Source organism: Sitodiplosis mosellana, unplaced genomic scaffold, assembly GCF_009176505.1.
Source record: "Sitodiplosis mosellana isolate CC-2019 unplaced genomic scaffold, AAFC_SMos_1.0 Smas_scaffold_6226, whole genome shotgun sequence".
Classification (NCBI taxonomy): domain Eukaryota; kingdom Metazoa; phylum Arthropoda; class Insecta; order Diptera; family Cecidomyiidae; genus Sitodiplosis; species Sitodiplosis mosellana.
The window spans coordinates 8576103-8602963 of record NW_022601467.1 but is presented as its reverse complement, the minus strand read 5'-3'; the positions used below and the strand labels follow the sequence as shown (position 1 = coordinate 8602963).

Sequence of the window (26861 nt, the reverse complement as noted above, 5' to 3'; positions counted from 1 at the left end):
CTTTCAATTCACGAGCACAGCGCGAATTCAACACGCAAAACAGCGTTCAGGTAAGTTTTTGTACGTGTTTCTAAAGAAAAAATGAAAATCTTCTTTGAAAAGGAGCCCATTCTTCTGCTCTCTCTCTCTCTCTCTCTCTTCCTCACTCTCCCTCTCACCTTGCGACCACATAGAGCAAATGTATGTCTCGCATTAAGTGTATAAATGTGGCAATAAAATTATGAACCGTAGCAAAAGAAGAAAAATTACGATATTCTTCATTACATTACGGCCACGAAACGTTACGGCTTTTTTTTTTAATGGATTACTGTCAACAATCTATCGCCATGCAATAGAACAATTTGCTGAGTTTTCGAGTTACGCAAGAGACGAAATAAATATAGCAAATAAGACATAGACGTTGAGCGAAAACTGTGAGAGGGAGTGGGCTAGAGGAGAAGAAAAGTTTGAGTGAATTCTAATCGATTTATGGAAATTGGCTATTCTTCTGTGGCGAATACGATCAGACATATGAAAAATGAATCTGAGTGGCACACAACATTTCATAATGACTAAATTAATCGAAAACTCTTAGCGACGACGATGGCATGTGCTAAGAAGATTTGCAAAATTATTTATGAAAATTTATAACCGTCATTGCTTTACCCACAACATGACGATATGGACAGACGTTACGGTTTTGAGTTACCGCACAAATGAATAATTATAACAAAATTCCCATTTAATACATTTTTAATATGTTCGCTTTGAGCTGTATTTAATTTGTGAGCTCAATTATTGGTTACGTTGCTAGAGTCGCTCATAGATTTCTTGTCTGTGCGAACCACAGATACTGCCACGATGCGTCAAAATATGAAAGAGGTAGAAATTCATAAAGGAAAACCAAACGGAGTTAGTTTCTCCTGCACATTTTTCTCGAATGGAAACTTCATTTGAACAGTTTCATTGGCAGAAGAGCAAAAAAAAACGTCCAATGATCAAGTGGCTTTTACTGCTATTGTTGTGCCATTCAAACAGAAAAACCACAACCGCCTGGGCGTTGATGTGGTTAAATCAATGGTTTTTCCTGCTGTCATGAATGCCGGAAAATGGAATTCTCTGACAAATACTAATTTCTATGAAAACCAAGTTACCGAAAAAACCAAATCAAAAATGTATAAATTCGATCAATATTAACGGAATTTTACCGAATCAAGCACACCAATCAATGCTTTCGACATCGGTTTCAATCGCATCACACACACACACACAACAACAAAAATTGGTTAAATGCCATTCCAAATGTACAGGTGTGTGTATGTGTGTTTACTGAAATAAAAGGGAAAAGTGTTTTTGGATTGTTATCGACCGAACAAACGCTTTACGAAATGCGATTTAGGAAAAGAAAACAAACTTCAATCCAAATAAAAGGGAATGAAAGAAATCGGACAAAAATAGCATACACACAAAATTAAGCTACGAAATGGCAGCTTTTTTTGTGTGGTGTGGCCCCGAAAAAAAGGATCATCGTAAGAGATCGAAAGACACATGAAAGTTAAGAGCTGTTTGATGTTTGGAGAAAGAATAAAAAGAAATGACCACATAAAATTCGATACATTGTCAGAAGAAGAAAAAAATGCGAGTTGAGGTGTGTGTGAGTGTGGAAGGAGCAAGCAAGAAATGAATGAATTGTGGATGAATGTCGGTTCACTGGAAAGCAACAAAACTACTATTATGTGCTTTCGTAATCAGTTACCATCTGAATTTAATGTAATGTGACGTCATTAAGTATTATACCAATCAAAGGGAATCCTGCAGCGAACATGCGCACCAGCCCAACAATCAAACACCAACACCACCACCGTGCTCAGAGCTCATACAACGTCGATTGTGTGGCATGGACTTCTTATCGTTTGTCACTGTCTGCATTACTCCTTATCACTGCTGCGGCATTGAAAATACAACACAACTTTTGTTTGTTGTACACACGCAGACACACATGGCTGAAGGGGAAATGAGTTGTTCGTACGAAATTTTCATTGCTGATTGTTTGAATGTGTTTTTCCCTCGCGCGCACACACACACACACACACACACACACACACACACACAGGATGAGTGGTGTGTTTCCGATTTTACGATTGTGGTTCCCGTATACATGTAAATGGTCTATGGTTCTCTTACTGCTCGTTCTCTCGGTTTCGAGACAAGTAGAGGGGATATGTGGTTCGGAGCTTTTTCATATCCTGGCAGATCGAAATTACCTACAGCCAGGTTGAGTTGGTCCACTCAACTCTTCACACTAACAACCAACTGAACAATTTTCGTAGGAAATTTTATCAATTTTTTTTCCTTTTTGGGCGGTAGCCCTCTGTTGTGACAACCAAAAAAAAAATTAATTAAATAACATTTTATTTCAAAGTTTTGAAACACCATTTAAAAAAAAATTACCAAATTAAAATTGTTTTAATTGTTTTGTTAAATTCTTTGCAAACAAATTTGAAGAAAGAAAAATAATCAACAACAAAAAAAAAATTATATATATATATCACATACATATCAGAAAGGCAGAAATAAATTGATCGCAAGTGGTTTTTTTTTGTTTTCTCAACATAAATAAAAAAATAATTTAAAAAAAAAGTTGTTATTCGGTATGAAATCAGTCAAAACGTGTTTTAAATAGAAATAGAAAAAGAAGAAGAAGCAGAAGTGATGTAAATTCAAATAAATTATACGATTGCATAATTTGTTGTGTAACTGTGATTCTCAACCAATAATAACATCAGCAACTAGGCGAAAAAATTCCGATTCAGTGCATTCTTGATTGCAACCGCACACTTATCCCCCGAAGAGAAGAAGAAGCAAAAACAAGAAGAAATAGATCGACAAGTTCACCATTTTACTTTTGGAATTTCTTTTTATTAATATCAAAAGAGAAAAGAAAAGTTTAATAACATCAAAGTTTGCCAAACTGCTCTCCGAATTTGTGCTCTCTATTGATTTACCATAAAATAAGACCGTGGCTTCTTCAGAAGGTGCGAGTGGTGGTGATTCCGCCCTGTTTTCGAAATTAGGCGGAGCCATTTTTGGTGGCTCAAATTCACCTCAGCGAGTTATCGCCAATGTTCGTGGACTACTTGCGAATCGAATAACTGGCGCTATTCCAGACACAGGTAAAATAAGAAAAATGAAACAACAACAAATACATTCTCAAATACACCATTACTTAACTAGAGAGTGAACGAGAGTTATATATGCATAGAAAATCAATAATTTGCCATGTAGTTGTTTTTATCGAATGACCAAAAAGATGACACATTTATTGGGTTTATTTACGAAAATCGTTCATTTCTAAATTGTCATTCGATATAAATCGATTAATTTTCAACACAGTTCATTGTTATTTCGGTTATGTAACAAGGTTTTTTAAATAAATTATCGATCGAAATGGGAAAGCGAACACAATTTTTATTTGTCCATAGAAATAATTTGCAAATGTAAAATTGAAATTGGTTTTGTTTCTCGTAATTTTGGGATTACTACAAATTATTTATCCTTTAGAATTGTACGTTTTTTTGTATTTATTTCTTCTATAGCCGTCGGCTTTTCATTTATTGACATTTGGTTTTATCATGACGAAGCGAAACACTGACTACCAATTAATTGCAATAATTATTCCGGTAGATTTGCAATCTGTGATTGTGTAACGTGTGTCAGCCACACCTGATATAGTGATACCAATAGCAAAATATGTCTATTGTTGAACGGTTAGCGGTCACCTGCAAATACTCGCTGCAATTAAATGTAATTGCATTGCATTGCCGGCGCCAATAAGAAATATTCCCAATGAAAAATTTATTGGGCGCTGTTGGTTATGTTTTTTTCTCGTCTCATTCCATCGACGACGACTATGTTGTTGCTGTTTTTTTTTCCTCGTGTTCATGTTGTCTTATGTCCTGTCATTAATATATGGTTTCATAATTCCCGAAACAAGTGGGGATTAGTTTCATTGGCCTTGCCATTCGTGCTGTATCTCATGATACAATACACGAACGATCCGCATGCACTTCTCATGCCAAACTAAAAATATACACACGAACACGGAAAAAAGGGTGTTAAATGAGTTGGAAGCGATTTATTGATACATTCCGATTTGATGAGACGTGAAAGAGTGTATGGCAAAGTATTTCAGACAGCCGAATAATAGAGAGGCTATTTTGCAAAACAACATCTATACATCAACCAACCATCCCTCTCGATTGGCTAGCGCACTAGTCGATATGCACTTGCTGAAAAATGCAAGCCGCTCTTCTCACTTCTCACCAATTGATTTGTTAAATCCTATTGGAACCGTTTTTTTTTTTCATTTCATCCTCTATTATTCACATGCATTCCCATGAAATTGTGGGATTTTCTCAGCTCTTTTCATACAATACTCAAATGCCATTGAGTTGAGTTCGTTATGTAGGGCGCCTTCCTTCTATTTGCAAATTGATTGCTTCAAATGGTTCAATGCATACAGCATATTGCTGGTGCCTTGAGTGGCAAATGGATTTTTGACTACTTAACAATTATTTTTTCATTAAGTCATTCGAACTTTTTGGTGGAAAATCTATCGATTACTATTCAATAATACATTAGTTTATGCCATGAAAAGTATCGACTTTGTAGCAATTGTGTGTCATTGAAATTGCAATTAGTATTTGTCGTTTTTGTATTATGTTTCGATTCATAGACACTTCATACCGACAAATTTCAATTATACAGTGGACAACGAAGGAAAAACAAAATCTGGGCCACTACACAATTATGGAATGGGAATGAATCGATTTACAATGGCACTTCAACACGTATATCCATTGTATTCGCGTACTTTCAATGTGATTAGAAGTGTCGATAAGTTTGGAAAGCGGCTAGTTTTTCGACGCAGGGAACCTCGAACGAATGTGATTTTCTTTTACGCATTCGATGGAATAAAAGGAAAAAAATCATTCGGAGGAAATGTATGCGCCAGAAGTGCCAAACATTTGACTATTGTATTTCATAAGTGGCACTTGGCCTTGTATTTTGTGAATGTGTGTAGGTATACAAACTGTTTTTACGATATTGACGAAAATATAATTGTCAAACGTCGCATTTTCGACGACTCAAATTGACTCCAACGTTTTACGTTTTCTTGACAATCCCAAACAAGGAACACAACTACCAGCACCGTTCCAATGGTTACATTGTAATTCGTTCTTCGTTTTTTTTCTTGGGGGAACGAATAATATATGGATTGAAGTCACGCAAACTATTTCGAATGACATGCAGCGAATGTGTATGGTTTGTTCGACGTTTGTCGTGTCGTCTATTGAATGAAATCTGGCATTCGGTCAGTGACGGCACACCATTGACCTGCGGATACGGCCATTGTGAAAATGTTCTTTACGAAAATTAAATGTAAATGTTCCCTGCTTGGACTGGCGAATTATTTAACATTTACTTTCAAAATTCCATTAAGAAAAATCAAAGAAGAAACGAAATGAAGTGACACAAATCACGATGGTTTTCGTTCCGCTGCTGGAAAAAAAACGTCAAAACGACAAAATTATGACGTGAATTGGCGAAATGGAAAATAAATCATTACTTTTTTTCCCTGTCGAAAATAAAAATGAAATAACGGAGAAAGAATGATGATAACAAACGGCAAAAATTAAACTATATTATTGTTTGAAATGTTTTCGGCTGCGGCTACCGGTTGAAAAGCGGGGGGGAAATAATAACAATCTAACTGGTATCTAATGCAATTATTATTAAACAGGGGAAAAAATTGAAAACTGTCTTTCCTGTGTTGTATCCTGCTGTTTGTTGTATACGCTGTAAGCGCCTCATTTCACCATTTCCTCCGAAATGAAAGGAACTTTCATTTTTTATTCTCGATTCATAAATAATAACATTCCAGTTGTCTGCCTGTGTTAGTCGCGACCGACACTCACGCATTTCTTCTTTTTTTTGTGTCATACAGTTTGTACGTATTTTGTTGTTGTTGTTCGTGTGTTTATTTAGCGCGCGTGTTGTTGTAAGAGTGGCGTTCATATTTTTTTCGTTCCTTTTCGGCGGTGCTTTGTGAGTGTATACGTTTGAATTTTGCTATATAAATAACACACCCCGTGTTTATGATTAAAATAGCTAATGGACTGGGGAGCAAAACGCGGAATATGAACGTATATAGATAAATGATGTATTTTGCCCGTTCGCACACAAACACACACACAAACGCACACAGCATTCAATTTACCGGTGTGAAAAATATTGCAAAGAATCCACCGTTGTTACCACATGCTGAAAAATGATGAAAAATATCAGCATAAAATAAATTTCAATGTGTAGATAGATGTATTTATATAGGAAAAACCAACAATCAATCCCTTAACTCATCGGACGACATCAACGGTACCGAAGCGTGAATCATTCGAATTTTCAAGCCATTCACAATATTTCCATAGCGTTCTGACACAAAATCATACACACTCACACACAGAGAGAGACAAAGACGAACTCTCTGCATTGAAAGACTGATCTATGCATAAACTGAGGCGCTCGCATTCAATGTGTCATACAGCAAAATAGTGCTTAGGGAGTGAATGTCTCGGTAAATGTATTCGTTTCTACGTGTCGTGTATTCGTGTATACCGTAGTAGTACCTTTTTCGGTCTGGTTAGATAGATAGAAGAAGCAGCAAGTGTGCACTGAACAAGGGTGGTCGCAAGACGAGAGAGAAAGAACGCATCAGCAAACAGCGAATAGAGATGAAAAAAGAATGAAATGAACATTACACAATCTACGTGCATCAACTTGTATAAATTTTATTATTTATTTATAAATGATAAAATGATATAATGTGTATTTTATGTAGACGTCGATGGTGATGCTAATGCTATGATGGCTTCGGCTGTTCACGGTGTGTGTGTGTATGTGTGTATATTAGCATCGTCAACACCATCGCATCCATATCGATGGCTACGATTTTGGCTAATGTTTTTGATATCGTGTCGTTGTGCGCTTAGGATTTGCATTAGATTAGGATCAAATGTGTGTGATACGCTTGCAGATTATACACAGATCTCCCTAGGTGATTCCGAATTGGATGTGAATTTTAAATTTTTTCCGAAATTGGGCACATGTCAATATTCATAAATCCAATGAATGTATGACACTAAGTGGTGCAACGTTTTTTTCTCTTCTTCTTCTTTTGCTCACTCGACGATCTATTGTATCGAAATAAAAGAAAAACATTGGCAAGCCATTTAACGAAGAGTCCCTTTTTTTCTCTCCATCTCTCCAGATAGTATCTGTTTTCTATCTGGTTAGCAATTATTTGATTCTAACTTTTTGCACCCTTCGTTCGATTGCGATCGTATTGCTCATTCGAGAAATTCAAGACTCACCCCATTGCGTGATAACAGACAATTCGATATGTTCTACCTTTATTTTCACTAAAGGTTCATTCAATGTTGAATGAAACATGCTCTGTTGCACACAGCAGGATGTAGTTTATATATTGTGTGTATATCGTACACTAAACGAATATTCACAGTGTAGCCTCTGAATTTCACAAATAAATTTCACGTGAAAATATCAAATTTTCCGGTTTTTCCATTTTCATTGATGAACAACATGATTTCCATGGCATTTTTTCATTCCATTTGTTTAACATTAAAATGCAATATAAATAGAAATATCAATAATATTCTGGAGGGTCCTCCAACATTCCGAACTCTCGGCTGCCAGGCTCTCTCTCTTTCTCTCTCTCTCTCTCTCGTGAAAGTGAATCAGATTTCTCTTTGACAACGAGAACCAAAAACAACTCGAAAAGAAAAATATAACGCAATCATAATTAAGCATTTTGAATTGCATTTGCATACTTATACCACTTGACATATACACAAACGGACGAGAGAGAGAGAGAGAGAGAGAGAGAGAGAGAGAGAGAGAGAGAGATAAAGAGAGAAAGAGGAAGAAGATAGAACGAAATAGATACCTTTTGAAAACATCAAAGCAAATATTTTAAGCACAGTTGACATTAAAACCTCTCATCGCTTGTTCTCGTCCTTCCCCCATCCATTCAAATCGCATTAAAATTTTAAATTCAAATTTTACCGAAGGGATTAAAACTGTGTGATACTACTACTCCTTCACCACTTATAAAACATACGTACACACACACACACATAGACAAATCATATTTTTCTTTGAATCAAATATACCGAGAGAGAGGGAGGGAGAGAGAGAGGGAATAACATTTTGATGACAATATTTTTCGTGTGTGTAATGAAAATGTAAACGAAGCCGAAATTTTCCACACATAGCCGCTCAGCCCACGGCAACTGTAGTCTGCGAGAGAAAACCGAAATGTTGTGTTGAATTTGATGTGACATAAAAATGGATCCGATGCAGGCTTAATTCAGTCGAGTGAATGGAATGTGTTGTGGCGAACGGTGCAAAAATTTGTTATGTAATCAAATACAAAGTATCATAGACGCGATATCATGCGAGTGAATTTATTACTATCGTATGATTACTTCAAAAACAAAACATGCACATACACTTCACTTAGCCAACGACGATGATGATGATGTCGTTATTCGATCCATCAGCCGAACATATACACCGTATGTACATTGTACATGGACGAAGCAGTAAATTCTGTTGTGTGTTTTGTTTTCTCTCTCTCTCTCTCCGAAAATAAAAGTAAATATATTCAAGATGAAATGAGATATACTTGTTATTTACCCTCGATGAATTTTTCTCATCAAAATAGATACATGGAATATGTTTTTACAGGAGGATATAAATTGAACATGCCTTAAAAATAGATGATGTCAAAAAAATAAATAAATAAACAATAACAATAGAGCAGTTTGGCATTGGGAAAGCAAAACAAGTTTTGCCATCGACCAATTTGATGCGACCATCCCATAAGATGCAGTCAACTGTCGAATTGCGCAAAACATTGACGTAAATGTTGGCAAATATTTACACCGAAAATGAACAAGAAGCAATAAGAAAAGCAAGTGAAATTCGTGCAAAATGTAGAGTGGAAATATCTTTATTTTGCTATGTTTGAAGCCATTGTCATTGTTATTGTCGTTGAACCGCAATTCATGGTCATTTTTGGACCAAATGAAAATATACCATTGCAACTATAACACAGAGAGAGAGAGAGTGAGAGAGAGATAGGGACGCAACGAATAACGATAAACTGGAGATCTCTAATGATTTTCCGTTGGCTTCACATTCGAATGGGCGAGAACAGTAAAGTGGCAGGCATAAAATGACACGGGGATAAAATAAATGTGATCCACACAAGCGATGGTACCATTTCGTGAGCAAAATGTGCAATTTTCATAGAACACTGTACTGGCCGGGCTTCGGCTGAAAACAACAGCCAAAGATATGAGCATCACAAATATATATGATATACACATATATATCTAATGTTTGGTATACCCAAGGGTATGATTTGTTTATGTTGCTCTTTTCCTGCCTACCATTGTATTATCGTTGTGCTCGGGAACAACAATGTAAGGGAAAAACAACAGGAAATATTTGGTGCTTTCTTGTTCATTTGTTCTGTTTTTCCGATTTATCTCATGCGGATGGTTTCTCTCTCTCTCTCTCTCTCTCTCTCTCTCTCTCTCTCTCTCTCTCTTTTCGTTTCTTCTCATCTCATCTCATCTCTTTTAGCTGTTTATTGTTTCATACAACTTTTTGTGTAATATTTCTCCGGTGTTTGGCTAATGTGCAAATGTGCAATTTCCTTTTTTACGCATATGCGTAACATTAATGTCGGATGAAATGGTTTATTGCCATTTTGAGTTTCTGGGCTGAAGACGATCGAAGAAACGGAGATAGAGAAAAAAAAACAAGAGAAATAGAGAGAGAGAGAGATAGAATGACCAAGAGGAAATATTAAATAAAGTTACGACCAGAAGCAACAGCGAATGCACAAGAAAAACGACAAATCAAGACAACCCAACGTTGAAATGGATTTTTCATCCGAACTTTTCGGTTGTGAATTCAAAAACTCAGCAAACAACTATACCGTGTTCAGTTCATGATGAATCTATATAACCGTAATTTCTAATTACTAGCATGTGCACACGATAATTTATTGATATGCATTTCCCTCCATTTATTTTTATTGCCAAGAACTTAAGTCGGCCAACGAACGGAATGTGCAAAGACGCTCAGCTACTTTTATATAGATATATATATAGATATATATATATATGTGTGTGTTTGTGTGTGGAAATGTGCCACAATGAAATACGAAATGTAATGAAAGTCGACACATATCACACGTAGACGCCGCTATAGATGGCAGAGCAATTCCACTGATACAACTTTTGCGTGGGTAATGTTGCAACGGTCCATTGCCACATACATCACTTTGGAGAATCTCTTGCCAATTAATTTTAAAAGAAAAAATGCGCATTTTTCTTCACACAAGACGCATATCAGAAGGTAGTTGCAAACTTTTGCACCAAAGCTGCCACCAAATGTGTTTATTGCCCACACACATCTTGAGCCGTTGGCAGCCCATTCGTAACACGTTGACACGGTGAATTCTCTAAAGTGACATTCATGAAACCGACCCAAGAGCATGGCATTATCCATTTCGTTTGCCAACGCGTGATATTATCATCAATCACAATTAAGTAATTTTTTAATGACTATGGTTTATTAAATGTGTTCCGTTTCGTTCACCCCTCACCCGGACTCCGTTGATAACAAATAACCATGATACAACAAATTGTACACAACTGGTTACATATTTTATGTTCATGATGATACGTCAAAATGCACGTCAAAACTAACGATTCACCGTGGTATATCCCCTTGTAGCCGCCCGATAAAACATCAACTGTGCCAACTAAACTGACAGTCACTTTAATGCCTGGAAATTCAATCAATTGTCGTTACAGTTTTTCACTTTATTACAGTTTAATGCCTTGAACGAAATAACGACTAACCTTTATTTCAATCAATTGCTTTTCATGTCCTCCTTTGAAGTTTTTTGCTCTCTTTCTCCTGGTTGGTGCTGTCGTCGTTGTTCATAGTGGTTCTCATCCTAGTTTTTTTTTCCCTGTTCCTTCTTTGCTCCACTTTTCTTTGTTTCGCTTCGTTTCAAAGCGAAAGAAATTGATAATAGGCGGATGCACATTATTAGAGTGCAGCTTTTGTTTAAGTTAGATTGGATTGTCTTTAGTCTTTTTTACACATAGTGTGGGTGTGTGGGTGTGTGTGTGTGAGTGTGTGTATTTGATTGTCTTTTTTCCTTCATGTTGCCATTTTCCACTAAGCTCAAACTATTGAAGTTTTTCTTCACGGAAAATTGAATCGACGTCGAACTCAATTTGGTCCGTTGGTCGTAACAATTCTCATTTGAGCATCGATCGCAAGTGAATCGAAGGGTCAAACCGAATACAACATGTTATTCTCTTTTTTTTAGAAATGAAATTGTTGCGAGTGTTTTTTTTTCTTTCTGTCCTTAGATAATTTTCCATTTATTCTCGTTTTGGATTGTGTCGATTCGAAATCGCATCGCCACATAACCAATCCATAAGTGGATCCAAACGTATATCACATGTAAATTGCATTACCAAATTTTGTCGCTCACGCCGTCTGCGCACACCGAACGAAACTCGATCGATAGAAAAATTCTATGTTTTCGGTTTAGGTATATAGGTACATACAGGCTGCCTTAGTCATGCTATCACTGTACGTAACGTAACTCTATTAAAAATTAATAGGTATAGCTCGAAGGAAGTAAGAGCGCACACATGCACACATTCCATAAATTTCAGGCGAAATAAGAGAAAAATTAGCTCACACACGACGAAATATTATCGTATGTTTAGTCGCACATACGTATAATACAACACATGTAATGATTATGGCTTATTCAGTCATCCATCAAGTTTTATCCGAAACGTTAAATGTGTATAACGCTTTACCGTAGCTAGATGATCCCAGTCTCTCCCTCTCTCTCTCTTTCTCTTTCGATCTATCTCATGTACGATGATGATGCTATCTAATTTCTCGTTGCTTACACAGTCTCCGCACCAGCATTCATTGGGTGCAACACAATATATAATGCGAAGCAATCAATGGCTCCCCCAATGTTCATGCACATTTCATACCTTGTTCCATGGTGAGGCAAAAAAAAAGTGCGTGTGAGTATGAATGCGAGAACAGTGTGTGGGGGAGTATTTCAATGAAAAATTGCACACACACATAAAGGTTATAAGAATCGGTCACTGTAATTTGTTCCATTCTGTTCGGTTTTAATGACACCCACCGTCGAGTCGAACACACGATAATTATGTGACAAAAGTCCGATCCTATTCATTTTGAAATATTGGATTAAAAAATTATAGCGTTGACCACTGACGTGGCGACCGTTTGAAGTGCAACAATTTAATAAATTAGAGAAATGTCAAAGTTTTCCACCAGAACGACTGACACGTTGTTTCCAATACTAAAAACAAATGGAGATATAATGCTCTCGGAATCGAGTATATGAATTAATTAATAGAGATGCAAGGCTTGCATTTCAAGCTATTGGAGCTATCAATATTCGATGAGTGTGGAAAGGAAAAAAATTCAAACTATTGAATACATTTAACTAGAAGCGATTTTTTTTCTCATTAGCCTCCATTGGGAATAACAAATTAAAAATGGATCAATACGTTGTGAAAATCACGTATACATTCCGGACAAAATGAACAGTGAATTGAATCGAAGGCTCAAAAAAACGTGACTATTCGACACAGTGGCGAAAGAAAAAAAACGATTTCCGTTATTTTTTATTCATAATATCGAGTTTTTTTTTTACAAAATAATCTACCTGCGCCATTCTCGGTCTTAGTTCCATACCGTTCTTTTTAATGTGATAACGTACACAGCTTTAGGGTGTATATAATGATTAATCTCGGCTTTTTGAACAAGCATTTTTCGGGTATCGTGTTTTCCTTGGTTTTCTATTTTAAAAACATTAAACAATAAAGTAAAGCAAAGCAACTTGACTGCCGAAGAATAAACAAGGTGCGAATATAAAAGAGGCCAACGTATATATATACACACACACACTCTGGCCATCGAACCATTTTCTTATATGTATGGAGTTGCGCCAGTGTTTTGGGTCGAAAATACAAAATGTAACACGATATCGATGTTGTTATAGTTAACCTGTAACTCAAACTGGATCATCTAACCTGAGCCGGGGTCCGAGAAACAAGAACTAGGTGAAAAAAACGAATACACACATAATAACACGTATATATCCAAAATCGTCTACTTCAAATGGAGCATTTTTTTGTTGTTACCCGAAATGCGATAATTTCAAAATCTTTTCAGTTTGTATACCGAACACACATGAAATGGAAAAAGATGTAATATACTAAATGGAAAACACGCGAGTATAATGAAGACGAACGTGTTCGAGTGCATGAATTTTGAATACGTCATACAGCCAAATTGAGCTCAACCTCTCTACGTTCGGTTCGGTTCGTTTGCTCGCTCGCTCGCTCGCATTTTTAGTTCACCCTCGTCGGCAGTTCATGCATGAATTATTTAGTAACATTTTCCGTGTGAATATTTGATGAGCTGCCAGACGGTACGCAGCGGTGAATTTTCCACAATATTCATTCAATATGAACACGCACATAAAAAGCACGGCGATTTTTATTCTCATTTGTACGCTATTATAGCATATCTCTCACTCGATTTTGCCCGTCGTTCCTGTGTGGCGTGTGTACGTGTGCAAAAAGGAGAGCGGAACGAGAGAAGAAGAAAAAAAAAGAACCACTCGACTCGAAACAAAAACACACCGACACATACACATACATGCTGATAATATGGCTTAGATCAAGTGAATGAAACAAAAAGAAAACAAAGTTGAACTTGAATAAAACCTCTAAATAAACCATGTCCATAAATGAGTCGCACTCACCATCTCGTTGTTGTTGTTTTTTTCCTGTTTGCCTCTGTATTCCAAATGGAATTCAACATGAACACCCTCTCAATGACGGTCGTCGAATTGAAGTTCTAACCAATTTTCCGGAATTACTTTAGAAGTTTTTGGTCGCATTTCTCGCTTTTTTCAATCGATTCCTTTCAATTAAATCAAACCTTTCGGAAAAGAAGAAATACGATATACAAGAAGTTGACATTTTTCAATTTCACTTAAATCGAATTAGAAGAAATTATCGGTTTAACCGTCTGATTCAATATTTTATGAGTCTCATTCAACCGTTAAATAAAAAAAAAAATAACGCAAAAGAACATAAAACTCAACAAGCATTTTTGTTTCATTGTATGTGATTAGATCGTTGGGGACGCACTAAAATAGAAAAAGGCCCATTGTAGATAGCTGAATGGATAGATAGACGGATCGATAGAGGTTTGAACAAATTGTCTGGTAATCCGTGACCAAACCATTGTCGATTAAGCATAATGCGATGGCATACAATTTAAGCATCCAATTGATACTGATCCAACTCTTTCACGCATACACAACAAAAATAGAAAAGAAAGAATGAAAAAAAGAAGAGAAAAAAAAAGAACTCCGTACATGCCACCCAACACCCTAAATTTCTTTTTCGTTTCCTTTCTTTTATGTCGTGCCGTTCTTCGCATTCATTGTCAATGGGAATCACTAAAAGTGTTATTCTACAAATAAAAGACGGCAAACAGAAAAGATATACGGCAAGAAATGCGCTGGATGAGAAATGAAAAGAGATGTCCTCCGCTCAAAATGAGATATGGCACACGAATAAAATTTGTGAATGCGGCTCGTGAAGAAACAAGAGGCAAACACACACAGACACAGGCAAACTGATACGGAAATCGCATTGAGCATCTCTTGAAAATGCAATCCAATCACTACTATTGAAACATAGATTACTTGGAATGGCATTCGATGTGCTTCCCTCGATTGATTGACTTTCTTCTTTTTTTCTGCTGTGTCAAGAAATCAGTTTTCGCATTTGCTTTTCAAATACGAGCCCAATACTTTGCTGCAATTTTTTCTCAACTGTCGAAGTATTTCATTGAGCGTGATACCTAGCATAGAACATTTACCACACTCTTTTCAAATCTGAAGTAAACTAATACACTGCTACTACTGCTAAACCTGTATTATCAATGTATTAAGAGCAGTAGTCAGGCTTCGTTATCTCAGAACCTAATTTGTCAATCCCCCCAATGATAGTGACGCATATAATACATATTTGTTATCTTTGATTTTTTGGCTTTCGATTTTTTTCCCGTACGATTGAGACTAATTTTGATTTTTCTTATCCGATTTTTCTGTAAAACATAAATAGAGGATAAAAAATCCATCTATGGATGAACCGAAAAAAAAACAAATTAGAACTTTTGATTATGTAATAAATAAATTTTATGATTGAAATGTGTGTTTTTAGGAGCGAGACACGATATTCAAAGCAAATGGATATTTATAGATTGGGTCAATATGTGTCAACCATACGCATTACATTAGTTGATAGAGATCGATATAAATAAGGCTATGCGAAATGAATGTACTCTGGCATCCTTTAAACAACAGAAAGAACATTTCAATCATAAATTCATTTTTCAATTGTTGACTTTTTCCTCATTGGTTTGATTTTTCGTTTGTTTGTTCCATTTTTGTTCTATTTTTGTTCTCGGTTTGATTTGCTTTGATTTTTGCATTCTGTTCTTCAACTTGCTGTTTTTTTTCTGTTCATTTCGTTTGAGTGAGATTTGGTTTGCTTTTTTTCGTATCTGAGTGAAAATCATTTTCTTTTGTTCGGTTTTAGTTTTTTTTTCTGTACATAGAACAACAGTTTAACTTATTCTCATAACAATAAATCTAACAACTAACAAACAAAACAAAACAAAACAAAAGAAAAATAACGGAAATATTGTTTCTGTGTGTTTAAAGGTTGCCTGGGCGGACTTTCAAATCTCATCATCGTTGACAACAGCATTGGCCAGAGTTTCCATAGTCTTAGTGCAGCTGCTGATATAATTCGATGCTTTGACTGAACGACAACTCTCACTCTCACAAACAATGATCAGCTGGAATGCCTTAAATTAAAAACCGAAAACAAAAACAAAACATACACACACACAACAACTTTCGATCAAGAATTAGCGACGGAGTAACAACACATCAAGGACTGATAGATTTATAACACCTTTATTGATTAGTGATTTACATCAAATTCAAAGGAGAAGAAGAAAAAGGAGGAGAAAACGACGAAGACAACATTTAAACAAAAACCAAACTGAAAGCAGAAGAGAAAACAATTTAGCAAAAATGTCGTTCACAATACCAATAATTAATCTTGAATACAAAGAGGTGAAGGAGATACTATGGACCAAAATCCAAGAGCCACACATGCAGCGAAAGCTGATTTTGGTGATAGTATCGATAGCGCTGCTCCTAGATAATATGCTTTATATGGTGATTGTACCAATTATACCCGATTATCTGCGGTATGTCGGTTCATGGGACGACGATGAGTATGAGTACGGTGGCTCCGAAAATAGTACGAACAAAGTGCATAATCATCACGATTCGGCGACCGGTTTCCTGTTTGCATCCAAGGCAATCGTTCAACTGATGGTGAATCCGTTCTCCGGCGCGATGATCGATCGCATTGGCTACGACATCCCAATGATGATTGGCTTGGTGATCATGTTCTTTTCAACGGCAATGTTCGCATGCGGTGGCAGCTACGGTACCTTATTCTTTGCTCGTTCGCTGCAAGGTGTCGGCTCAGCCTTCGCAGACACATCCGGTTTGGCCATGATTGCCGATCGATTCACCGAAGAGAATGAACGATCACGAGCTCTAGGTATCGCATTAGCTTTTATCAGTTTCGGTTGTTTAGTGGCGCCGCCATTTGGTGGTGCATTGTATCAATTTTGTGGCAAAGCAGTTCCTTTCCTCATATTGGCGCTGGTGTGCGCATTAGACGGTGCAATGTTGTTGTTAGTGATGAAACCGATCAAAGAACAATTACGGATGGCAAACTTCGAACAAAAGGCACCATCAATACCCATCTGGAAGCTTATGATGGATCCATACATTTTTACATGCGCTGGAGCATTAATGATGTCAAACGTTGCGTTGGCCTTCTTAGAACCGACCATTTCATCGTGGATGGAAGATAACATTACGCAAGACAATTGGAAAATCGGCATGATTTGGTTGCCCGCATTCTTCCCGCACGTATTCGGTGTCATATTGACGGTTAAAATGGCGAGAAAATACCCACAACATCAATGGCTAATGGCGGCCGGTGGTCTAGCGCTTGAAGGATTGTGCTGCTTTATAATACCGTTTTCAACATCATATCAAATGCTCATGATTCCAATTTGTGGCATTTGCTTTGGCATCGCTCTCATCGATACCGCGCTGCTGCCCACTCTCGGCTATTTGGTCGATGTGCGCTACGTGTCCGTATACGGTAGCATCTATGCCATTGCGGACATTTCGTATTCGATGGCATATGCCATTGGTCCCATCATTGCCGGTGGTGTTGTCGAAGCAATAGGCTTTACGGCCCTAAACTTTTTCATTGCCTTCTCAAATTTGCTGTATGCCCCAGTGCTCACGTATCTCAAGCACATATACGATTTCAAGCCATTCGAAAGCGAAGCAAATATTCTAATGGCAGATCCACCGAAGAAGGAATATCAAACGTATTCGATGCAAGATCAACGACCCGTTGGTGACGACTACAAAAATCATTTGGAATACAGTTCACAGGATCCGAATATGGTTGAAACGAATATCGATCAAGTACAAAATGGATACGACGGTTACAATCAGGACTATCAGCAACAGCCACAGTATCAACAAGCTAGTGGCTACCAGGATCAATCGATTCCTCAACGACCGCCACCTCCATCACAGCAACAGAGACAGCTTCCGCAGCAGCCCGGCCAATCGGGTGTGGCCAATCCATTCCGACAACAGCAGCCACAGCCCGACAGCAATCGAAGCGCTAATCCATTTAGACATGGAATGTAGAGTATTTATTTAGAACAAGATTTACTAAAAACAATTACTAAACACAAATTGAGAAAATTATCATTGTTGATTATTAAGTATGCGTTGATTTAATTCAAAACAAAACTAACCAAGAAAAAAAAGGTGAAATAATGAAACAAACAAAAACACACAAAGAATGTAAAACGAGTTTTCAGACTTATTTCAACCAATTTCATTGACAAATTTATGTTACAGTAACTACAGCAACAACAACAACAACAACAACAATAACAAACAATATTTTCGATTCGATAAATTCATCTTTTCGCATGCATTCAAACTGATTTTCATTTGGTTGAGATACAAATAGCAACAATCGAAAAAAAATTGGTCGACTCAACAGTACTTGTACTGGTTAACAGAGTTCATCATATTCATTTGCTAATGAATAATGTGCGAGCGTCTCCATTACCCAATTGACTTGCAACCCTCGTCAACGGTTCCACCGTGTTTCGACATTGACATTTCCCAGCGAAAACTTGTCCAATTGTGCACGCACGCATGCACGCACACAACCAGCTATCCTTTGAAATACGATGCTCCCGATGCAATTTCGTTGATTGAAATAATTTGGTGGCGCTTTTGTTTGACGACGCAGAATATATATAGCAAACGCGAATTGTGTAATTGTTTACAATATAATTGCCGTTAAACAGACAAAAGGGAAGAGGAAAGAGAAACAACAACGAAAACGACGATGAGGAGACAAACTGGCTCAAATTACAACCCTTTGACATAACACACTTGGACACTTGTTCGATTCGTATCACACGTAGGGTTGCGTCCGGTACAACTCACTCTCTCTCTCTCTCTCTCTCTCTCTCTCCGTCTTCACATTTCAAATGAAAATAACCTGAACTACTACTAGCTAGCCAGGTCGACGTCACACGTTTTCCTTTCCCATTTCCTTTTCAATGTTTGCCATTGTGCGATGGAGGATAATTAAGGTGAAAGATTTTGTTTGGATGCGCGCGCGTCATTCAACTACGCACAAATAAACCCTTTTTACTCGATTTTATTCATTTTCAGTCTGCGATTTACGCCGAATGCGCGCGTATCGTATGACACAAACACAAAATCGTGCGCCACGAACGAAATCAATTCAATCGACATATTCTCGCCAAGAAGATTCTCTGTGAAGTCACCTTCAAAATTGACCAATGGACAATGACGATCCAATATCGAATTGCACACTTATTCTCTCTCTCAAATTACTCACTCGACTACCTTTCAGTCTCTCTCCCCCCAAAAAGGAAAATGAAAACAAATTGAATACTTGGGGTTCAGTTTTCGTTTTATTTTAATTTGTTTTCTTAGACAAATGTAAAGATTTTTAAATGCCTTGTCTCTCTGTAACGTAAATAGAAAATATGAAATATTTCCTCTTACAATGAATTTGATACTGGTGTGAAATAGTACAGTTTGTTTGCTTGTTGCAACACAACTCAAAAACGTTTTCAGTAGAAAAAAAAAAAGAATAAAGTAACACACACGTATAGAATCGTCGCAAATCAACAAAAACAGTTTAACGAATTCAAAACCCCATTGCGAAACCACACAGAAAATCAATCACTCAAAATGAATAGAAATTTAAAAAAAACCAACATAGAAAGTGGAAACAAAGAAAAATTATGAAGTATTTAATGAAAATAAAATGGAATGAATATTAGCGTACATATAAAAGCCATTAAAATGGTGTGTATCATTGTTGTTGTATATAAATATTTATTATAAATATTATGGACATGTATTACAAAACTAAAAACCAAAAAAACAACATAAGGATCTGCTTCTGAATATATCGATTGTGAGCTCCGGTGGATTTGATGGTGAAAATGGCGCGTGACATGGTATATATCACTGATATACGCATTCGTAGCATTCGCACTAGATGTAATCATTGCTTGTGAGATTCGTTTTGTTTTTGTTGTTGTTCGACAAACAAAGACGACTCAGGCTTCATGGTCATGCGCTATTACCTCACGAACAATTCACTTGACTCTCTCTCAATCCATGTATCCCGAACCAATTCCCTGGAGACACGAAAAAATGATAAAGAAAACCTATAGTAAATGTTAAATATATGAATATATTAGATGAATTTAATTAAATTAAATTACATGATGATGGAAAAAAAACCAAGAAAATATACAACCAAAAATTTATCCACTAACTGTTCAAAAACAAAATGTACTTTTATGAAGAATGAACAACACACACACACAAAATTATATCAATTAAAAGCAAATATCATATTTTAAAATTTAGATAAACTACAAATTGATTTATGTATAATTGGAAGCTAAGAAGGACAACATTCTATTAGGGTCATTATTGGAGGAAATGTCGGTCAAAGCGATCGATCACTGCAAGTGAATACGTGTGTGTGTGTGTCGCCGTGAATGTGACATATATAATTCATGCATACGGTCGTTACTGACGGGCACTTCTTTCACAGAATCGAATCAAATAGAGCTTAGGAAATAAGAAGTCGGGTTATAAAGGTGTCTAACAATTATGGACTGATATTGCATTAATATCGTAGACATATCAAATGGAAAACAAACTTTAGGTTATCAAACACACAAAAAAAACTGTCGGATGCAACGAACATCCATAATTGTACTTTGTGACCATATTTAGCGTAAGTTTAACACATATATATACTATATGCTTTTGGGTTCATTTTGAAATTTTGAGAGAAAACATTTTTGTTTCGATTATTCTTTTTGTTTCTTATGTCAAATGTGTTTTGACCTGCGTCGAAAGTAGAAAACCAGACGTATATAGCGAAAATTGATTGCATTTTTTTTTCGCTCTGGTAGTCGTCATTCGGTTTGGCAAACGCATTTGGCTCTCTTATGAACATATTGAGAAACAACCAAGTAACGATACATATCAAGAGTCATACGGCTCGCCTGTTTCTATTTACAAAGTGATATTATTTATATTATAAATAATAATAAGTGTAAAATGAAACAAAACAAAAAACAAATATTAAGGATTAGAATAGCAAAACAAAATATATTCAAATGAAATTAATCTTAAAATAGCACACGCTGAAGCGGTAGCAGTATTCAGTCTTAGAATCCAGAGAATCAAACCAAAAACTTATTCGATTCGATAGTTGGAATTTAATCGAAACTATAGTATGATTAGTTCAAAATGAGCAATGACCGTATATTTCTTTTGATTTATCAGTCAGTCAGTTGGATGATTTCATGCTTCGATTTATATATGATTTCCGTTTTCGTTTTACGGCAATCGTCTCTCAGCAGTAAGTGTACTGTGAGATGATTAACATTCAATAAGAAAGATTCAATTACTATTAGGTTCCATTTTCGCAAACCAAAAAAAGAACAAACAATTCAAATTTATTTTCAACCAATTTGTGGTGTATAACTCTTCAATCAAACGCACCTCACACACAAATGCAGTTGCTGTAAAAAGCCACAGAGAAGAAGAAGAAGAAAATTAAAGAGATGAAAGCGAAAAACCAAATCGATTCCCTGAAGTCAATTCAATAATTTAAGTTTAGGTAAAAGAAGAAGTAAAAGAGAAAATATTGGACAACACACTATGAATGGGTTGCAGTATAGGAGAAATAAAGAAAAAATGTTCGACAACGTTGTACATACTAAAAACAAACTGTAAGTGAAAGTTGCATTTCAAAGTAGAGGCAGAAGTGAAAACTTCTACCATAGAAATATTCAATTAGGTATTCTTTTTTGTTGTGTGGTTGATGTTTTCAGGAATCAAACTCTCCCATTTTTCACCTGTCTATCCCACGCCCACCCCGTGCGCAATTTCATTTGATTCACAATTTTTACGGTGCACCGTACATGTACAGATAAAAATGATAATCGAAAAACGAAACTCATTTTCCATTCTATTCTACACCTCATCGAACGGCACACGGTTCAAATTCCAGGCTTTCTTTGACGAACCGAAAAATTCTTGATGATTAATCGAAAACATATCAGATAAAGAGGCCACCAATAATGTATAGCATATACAATTTTCGGTGATGATTTTTTTTTTCACGAGACATTTTAATGGAGAAAAAAAAAGACGAAGTGTATACACTTTATCTTTACATATTCTGAATTGCATTCATCGAATCCCACGACGAGCTTAACAAATGGGAATAGTTGTATATCGGGGAACATATGAAAAAAATAAAAAGATCTGCATTCAATTATTCAAATTCAAAATCCTAGCTGAATCATTTTTTTCTCCCTCGGACAGATGTTCACAAATACTGGATCCATTTTTCTTTCTTCTTTTCATTCTCGAACTATGGAGATTTTGAGTGATGAGTCTGAAATGTTTGTATATCCGTGCATTTTCGATTTTATTCAATGCAGAAAAAAAAACAATTTTTTTTCCAATTTTCGCTTTGATTTCAAAGAAAAACCAATTTGTTGTCCCACACAAACAGCAACAACAACAACAAAAGCAATAAGTTAGTCAGTAAATGTACATATATAGGACTAGTGAGTCTAGACAAACAGATCATAAGTATGTATCGTAATATTTTCATAAAAAGAACAAAAAAAAAGCTCAATGTCAGCTACTACACATTCACTCGATGAGTATGTGTGTGTGTGTGTGTGCACATATGAATCGCCGGAACTGGAATTTTCTCCCGTGACGATTCCATGTGCCACAGAGATTCTAGCTTGGACAACTTGGGTGTACTTATTTAATCATAGCGTTATTCTTCATAATTTTTGTCACATTTCATCTACATGGCTGAGTTCGATAAATAATTTTAGATTTAAATGAAACAACAACAAAGAAATTATGTACACATCAAAAAAGAAATTCGATCATGTCCCCATAACAACAAACAAACCAGATAAAATACCACATGAAAACCATATGGATAGGTGGATTAGTTTACCATTGAGAGAGATAGAATAAAAAAAAATTGCAGAGATAAAAAAAGAGAAACAACAACACCGTAGATTTAATAAATTTAAATGTAATTTACATAATTCATGCAGCATTTTGTGTAGTTAGTGTATATGCAATATAACAGTTATCATGCAAATATGTGAGGTTAGATAAGGATGTAAATAGATAACCTAAACATCGCAGAACGTGGACATTAGCCATATATAAATTTTATCGCATGCATTCATCATCTAATTGAAACTGTTCTTATCCCTCTTATCCTTCGTTCATTCGGTCGTTTTGTTTTTACTGAATATTTTTTTCTTCTTTGCCTTCTATCTTACAATTGAATTTATACTAAATCTGATCTAAATCCGTGTATATTAATTTTTTCTTCTCTTTTGCTCTCTCTTCTATCGAGAAATAATTTTTGATTTCGGTTAAAAATAGTTATGAGTTCGAAAAACTTGTCAAAACTTTTCGCATTTCCCATTCTCTACCCATTTGTGTTATATATTGATTTCAAGCATACAGACCCCGAAAAAGAATATCATATAACGGTTACATACAAATTTAACATTTACATATATACACTAATGCAATACAGCTATAAATAATATGAAAACTACGTGCGCTATTGATGAACCGAAACAGAAAAAGCAAGAAAATGCAGAGAAAATATATAGAGCAAAACAAAAAATAGAAGCAAAAATAAAAGAAAAACATAAATACATACACACAGACGATGAAATGGAACAGAGGCGTTAGATAGAGAAACTTTTCCCTGGTCGATATATAACGAGCAAAAATATACACTCCAACACGAATTCCGAAATGAGGACACACAGAGATAGTCAAAAAATAAAATACCAAGCTTGTAGCAAATTGTAGGATAAATAGCGGAAATAGAGTGAACACATAAATAGACAAAATTGAACGAACAAACATCAAGCAAAGCAGTATTCGCTAGAGAGCAGCATGCATAAAAACCGAGTGAGGGAAAGAGTTTAGTTTAAGAATTTACCACACCGTGTAGCAAAGCACAACTCCGAAATGGCAAAAAATGGAGCATAATCTCATCCACATAGAGGAATCATAGCTTATGCAAAACCGAACATTTAGCAAACCAAAAAAAAAAATCAAAGTGAGAACTTAAATTGTAACAACTGCAAATCGAATGTATTATTATCATTATTATTAACCTCTTATGCATATACGTTTTAACGAAGCAAGAAAGAAAAAAAAAGTCACTGTCTCAGACACCAGATTTATTCTCTTCGGTTATTCTTGGGACCTCTGTTTCGATATCGTACCATCCTTAGAAATCATTTCTCTTACTGATAAAACACAATCAACTCCCCTTATCTCCCTCTTCATTTCTTCGATTTCGTATTCAAATCCGTTTCAATTGTTTGGTTCCAACAAAAAGAGAACAGATGAAAAAACAAACCAAATCTAAATCATAAGTTGTACATATATTGAAATGAACCAGTTAATGAAAACCAAAGAGAATAAACTTAGTTATATCCAAAAGCATAGAGATTGAAAGAACGCAAGGACAACAAAAACTAACCAACCAAACGAACAAATATCGGAAGTATGTTGCGTATAATGGAAATCGCGCTTGATGATTGAATAGATAAGGCATAATAAATAAGGTAAATTTACGTGTAGCTAAACTAACAAAATAAAAGTCTAAAAGCGACAACTGCAACTGAACGCGGAGTATGTGTCAAGGCAGAAGGCGTGCTAAGATGTATTGGTGCCGGCAATGTGTAATATTAAACATAATGAAACATTATAGAAAATAATTCAATTTTCATTTATAAATCTAATGGTTTTTGTTCTCGATTTCGAGGAGGAAATCACAAGAACAAAAACAAAAGATAAGAAATGAAGTCAAAACCATTTTTCTTTTGACCACATAACAAATTTGCTAAACGAAACACGTACTACGTGTGTGTGAGAAGCGTCAACGTTTAGCGGTATTTGTTTTCCATTTTTTTTTGCTTCTCTAAAACGAAACCGAAACCGAAACGGAACATTATATAGAAATCGAATATGATAGAAGAAGAATATAAGTGAAAAAAAAAACCAAATGAGAAAAAGCAACAACAACAACAAATAGTCAAATGAATATTATATTATATGAAAAAAAAAGATTTACCGACAAAACAAATTATAGGTATATTCAAAACAATATGATAATAGTTATTAATTCTAGGCATTTCATATTATGTATTTCTGTTCTATTCTTTAATCAACTCCCCAAAAAAAAACTTTCTTCACTCGTAGTCATTGAATTAGTGTGTGTTTGCATTTTGCCTTTATTATTCAAGAAATGAAAGAAGAAATAAAAAAAAACAACCAAAAAACTCTCCCGACAAAAAAAAATCTGTAAAATAGCCACCAATTTACCCGAAATACACACGTAATCTATTTATTCCTCCTTTTCCCTATCTATTAAACGACAACAACAAAAAATACATTGTTTCGATACTATATTATGTATTGAGTTCATTCTCTATTCCTGTTCGTCTTACTTGAAAATTGCACAAAATTACTAAAGCATATTACAAACCGAAATAATAAAAAAAACAAGCAACAATAACAAAATACAGACAACTAGCATCTTTAATTTTAAATGCATATAAATGAAAACCAAGTTATTGCAGAAAACAAAACTCTCATTGTACGAAGATTATGTATATTATTGATAAGACATCATAATCAGCATAAAAAAAATAAACTACAAAGAATTAGTGTTTAAGAACAAAAAAAAAATGATTTGAAACAAAAAAAACCTATACCAAAAAAAAAAATTGAAACTGAAATTTATCAAAATAATTATGAAAAAAAAACAGTTTGATTTCGAAAATCGATTTGTGAAAAGAAAAAAAAACGGTATCCATACCGAAAAGCTGTAAACATATTGGCCCAAATTTTATGTTATTCCATTCAATCGAAAATAAAATTCAGTACCATACATACACACATTTCTTTCAAATTTCAAAAACCAAAATCGCCGTTGAATCGTTTGGCCAATTGTGTGCCTATGCTTTGAAAATCGAAATAATCAATAGTGTCACGCATAAGCATTGATGTGGCTTTCTTTTCCTCTTTTCATTTTTTGAATTATCAATCACAATCGAAAATGTAACATTGTGATTTGATTAGTTTGATTTCCATACGCATGCAATTATTCAATCAATTTAAACAGTGAAGATTATAACATCTTAACTGCATACTCTTACAACAACAAAAAAAGAAATACGCATAATTATTATAATTTGAAAGCAAGATAATGACAAGTGAATTAGAGTTTACTTATTTATTGATTAAAAGACACTGACAAGAGAAAAAAAAACAATGAACAAAATTTGATTGTTATCCAAAAAAAGAAATATGATTGTGTTTTATTATTCGTCTTATGTTGTTTTTATTCCTGTTGTTGAAACTGCTTTTGTATCTGCGAAGTTTGCATGCACACTATTGTTTGGTCGGTCGCCCATTCCATTACTTCCACACACAACGATACTAATGTCCGGCATGAGCCATTTGCTGGAAAATGGGCGAAATTTGCATGTTGAATTGGCTGCGGCAAGACAAATGAAGACAGATACGCAAATGAATTCATTATTTATGATTACGGCGGGGCCGAGACCTTTATTAGCAGCATCCATGTGCTCTAATGCATTTTTTGCGTTGCATACGACGATGGGGGAGATAGAGATGACACAATGGTAGAAAAAAAAACACTATTATCATCACATAAATCTTGTTATATAATGTCGTGGAGTGTGTCTGTCTGAACGTGCTTATCAGGACCTAGCGCTGTCTCTCTTTCTCTCTCTCTCTCTCGCTCGTAAAATGCTTCCGCAATACG

At 35.5% G+C, this 26861-nt stretch overlaps 2 protein-coding genes across 3 annotated transcripts in view; both read left to right on the top strand.

The window, feature by feature from the left end:
• Positions 1-2240: 2240 nt before the first annotated feature.
• LOC129578471 (choline O-acetyltransferase) overlaps positions 2241-26861 on the top strand; it is a 49941-nt gene continuing 25320 nt past the window's right edge. For both annotated transcript variants that reach the window (XM_055467135.1, XM_055467134.1), the window contains exon 1: positions 2241-3152. The gene's annotated coding sequence lies outside the window, so the exon portion shown is untranslated. The remainder of the gene's footprint in view (positions 3153-26861) is intronic.
• On the top strand, positions 15960-26342 carry LOC129578472 (vesicular acetylcholine transporter). Its single transcript, XM_055467136.1, has one exon. It carries the CDS (start codon positions 16334-16336, stop codon positions 18053-18055), a length of 1722 nt encoding a protein of 573 aa, XP_055323111.1. The 5' UTR covers positions 15960-16333; the 3' UTR covers positions 18056-26342.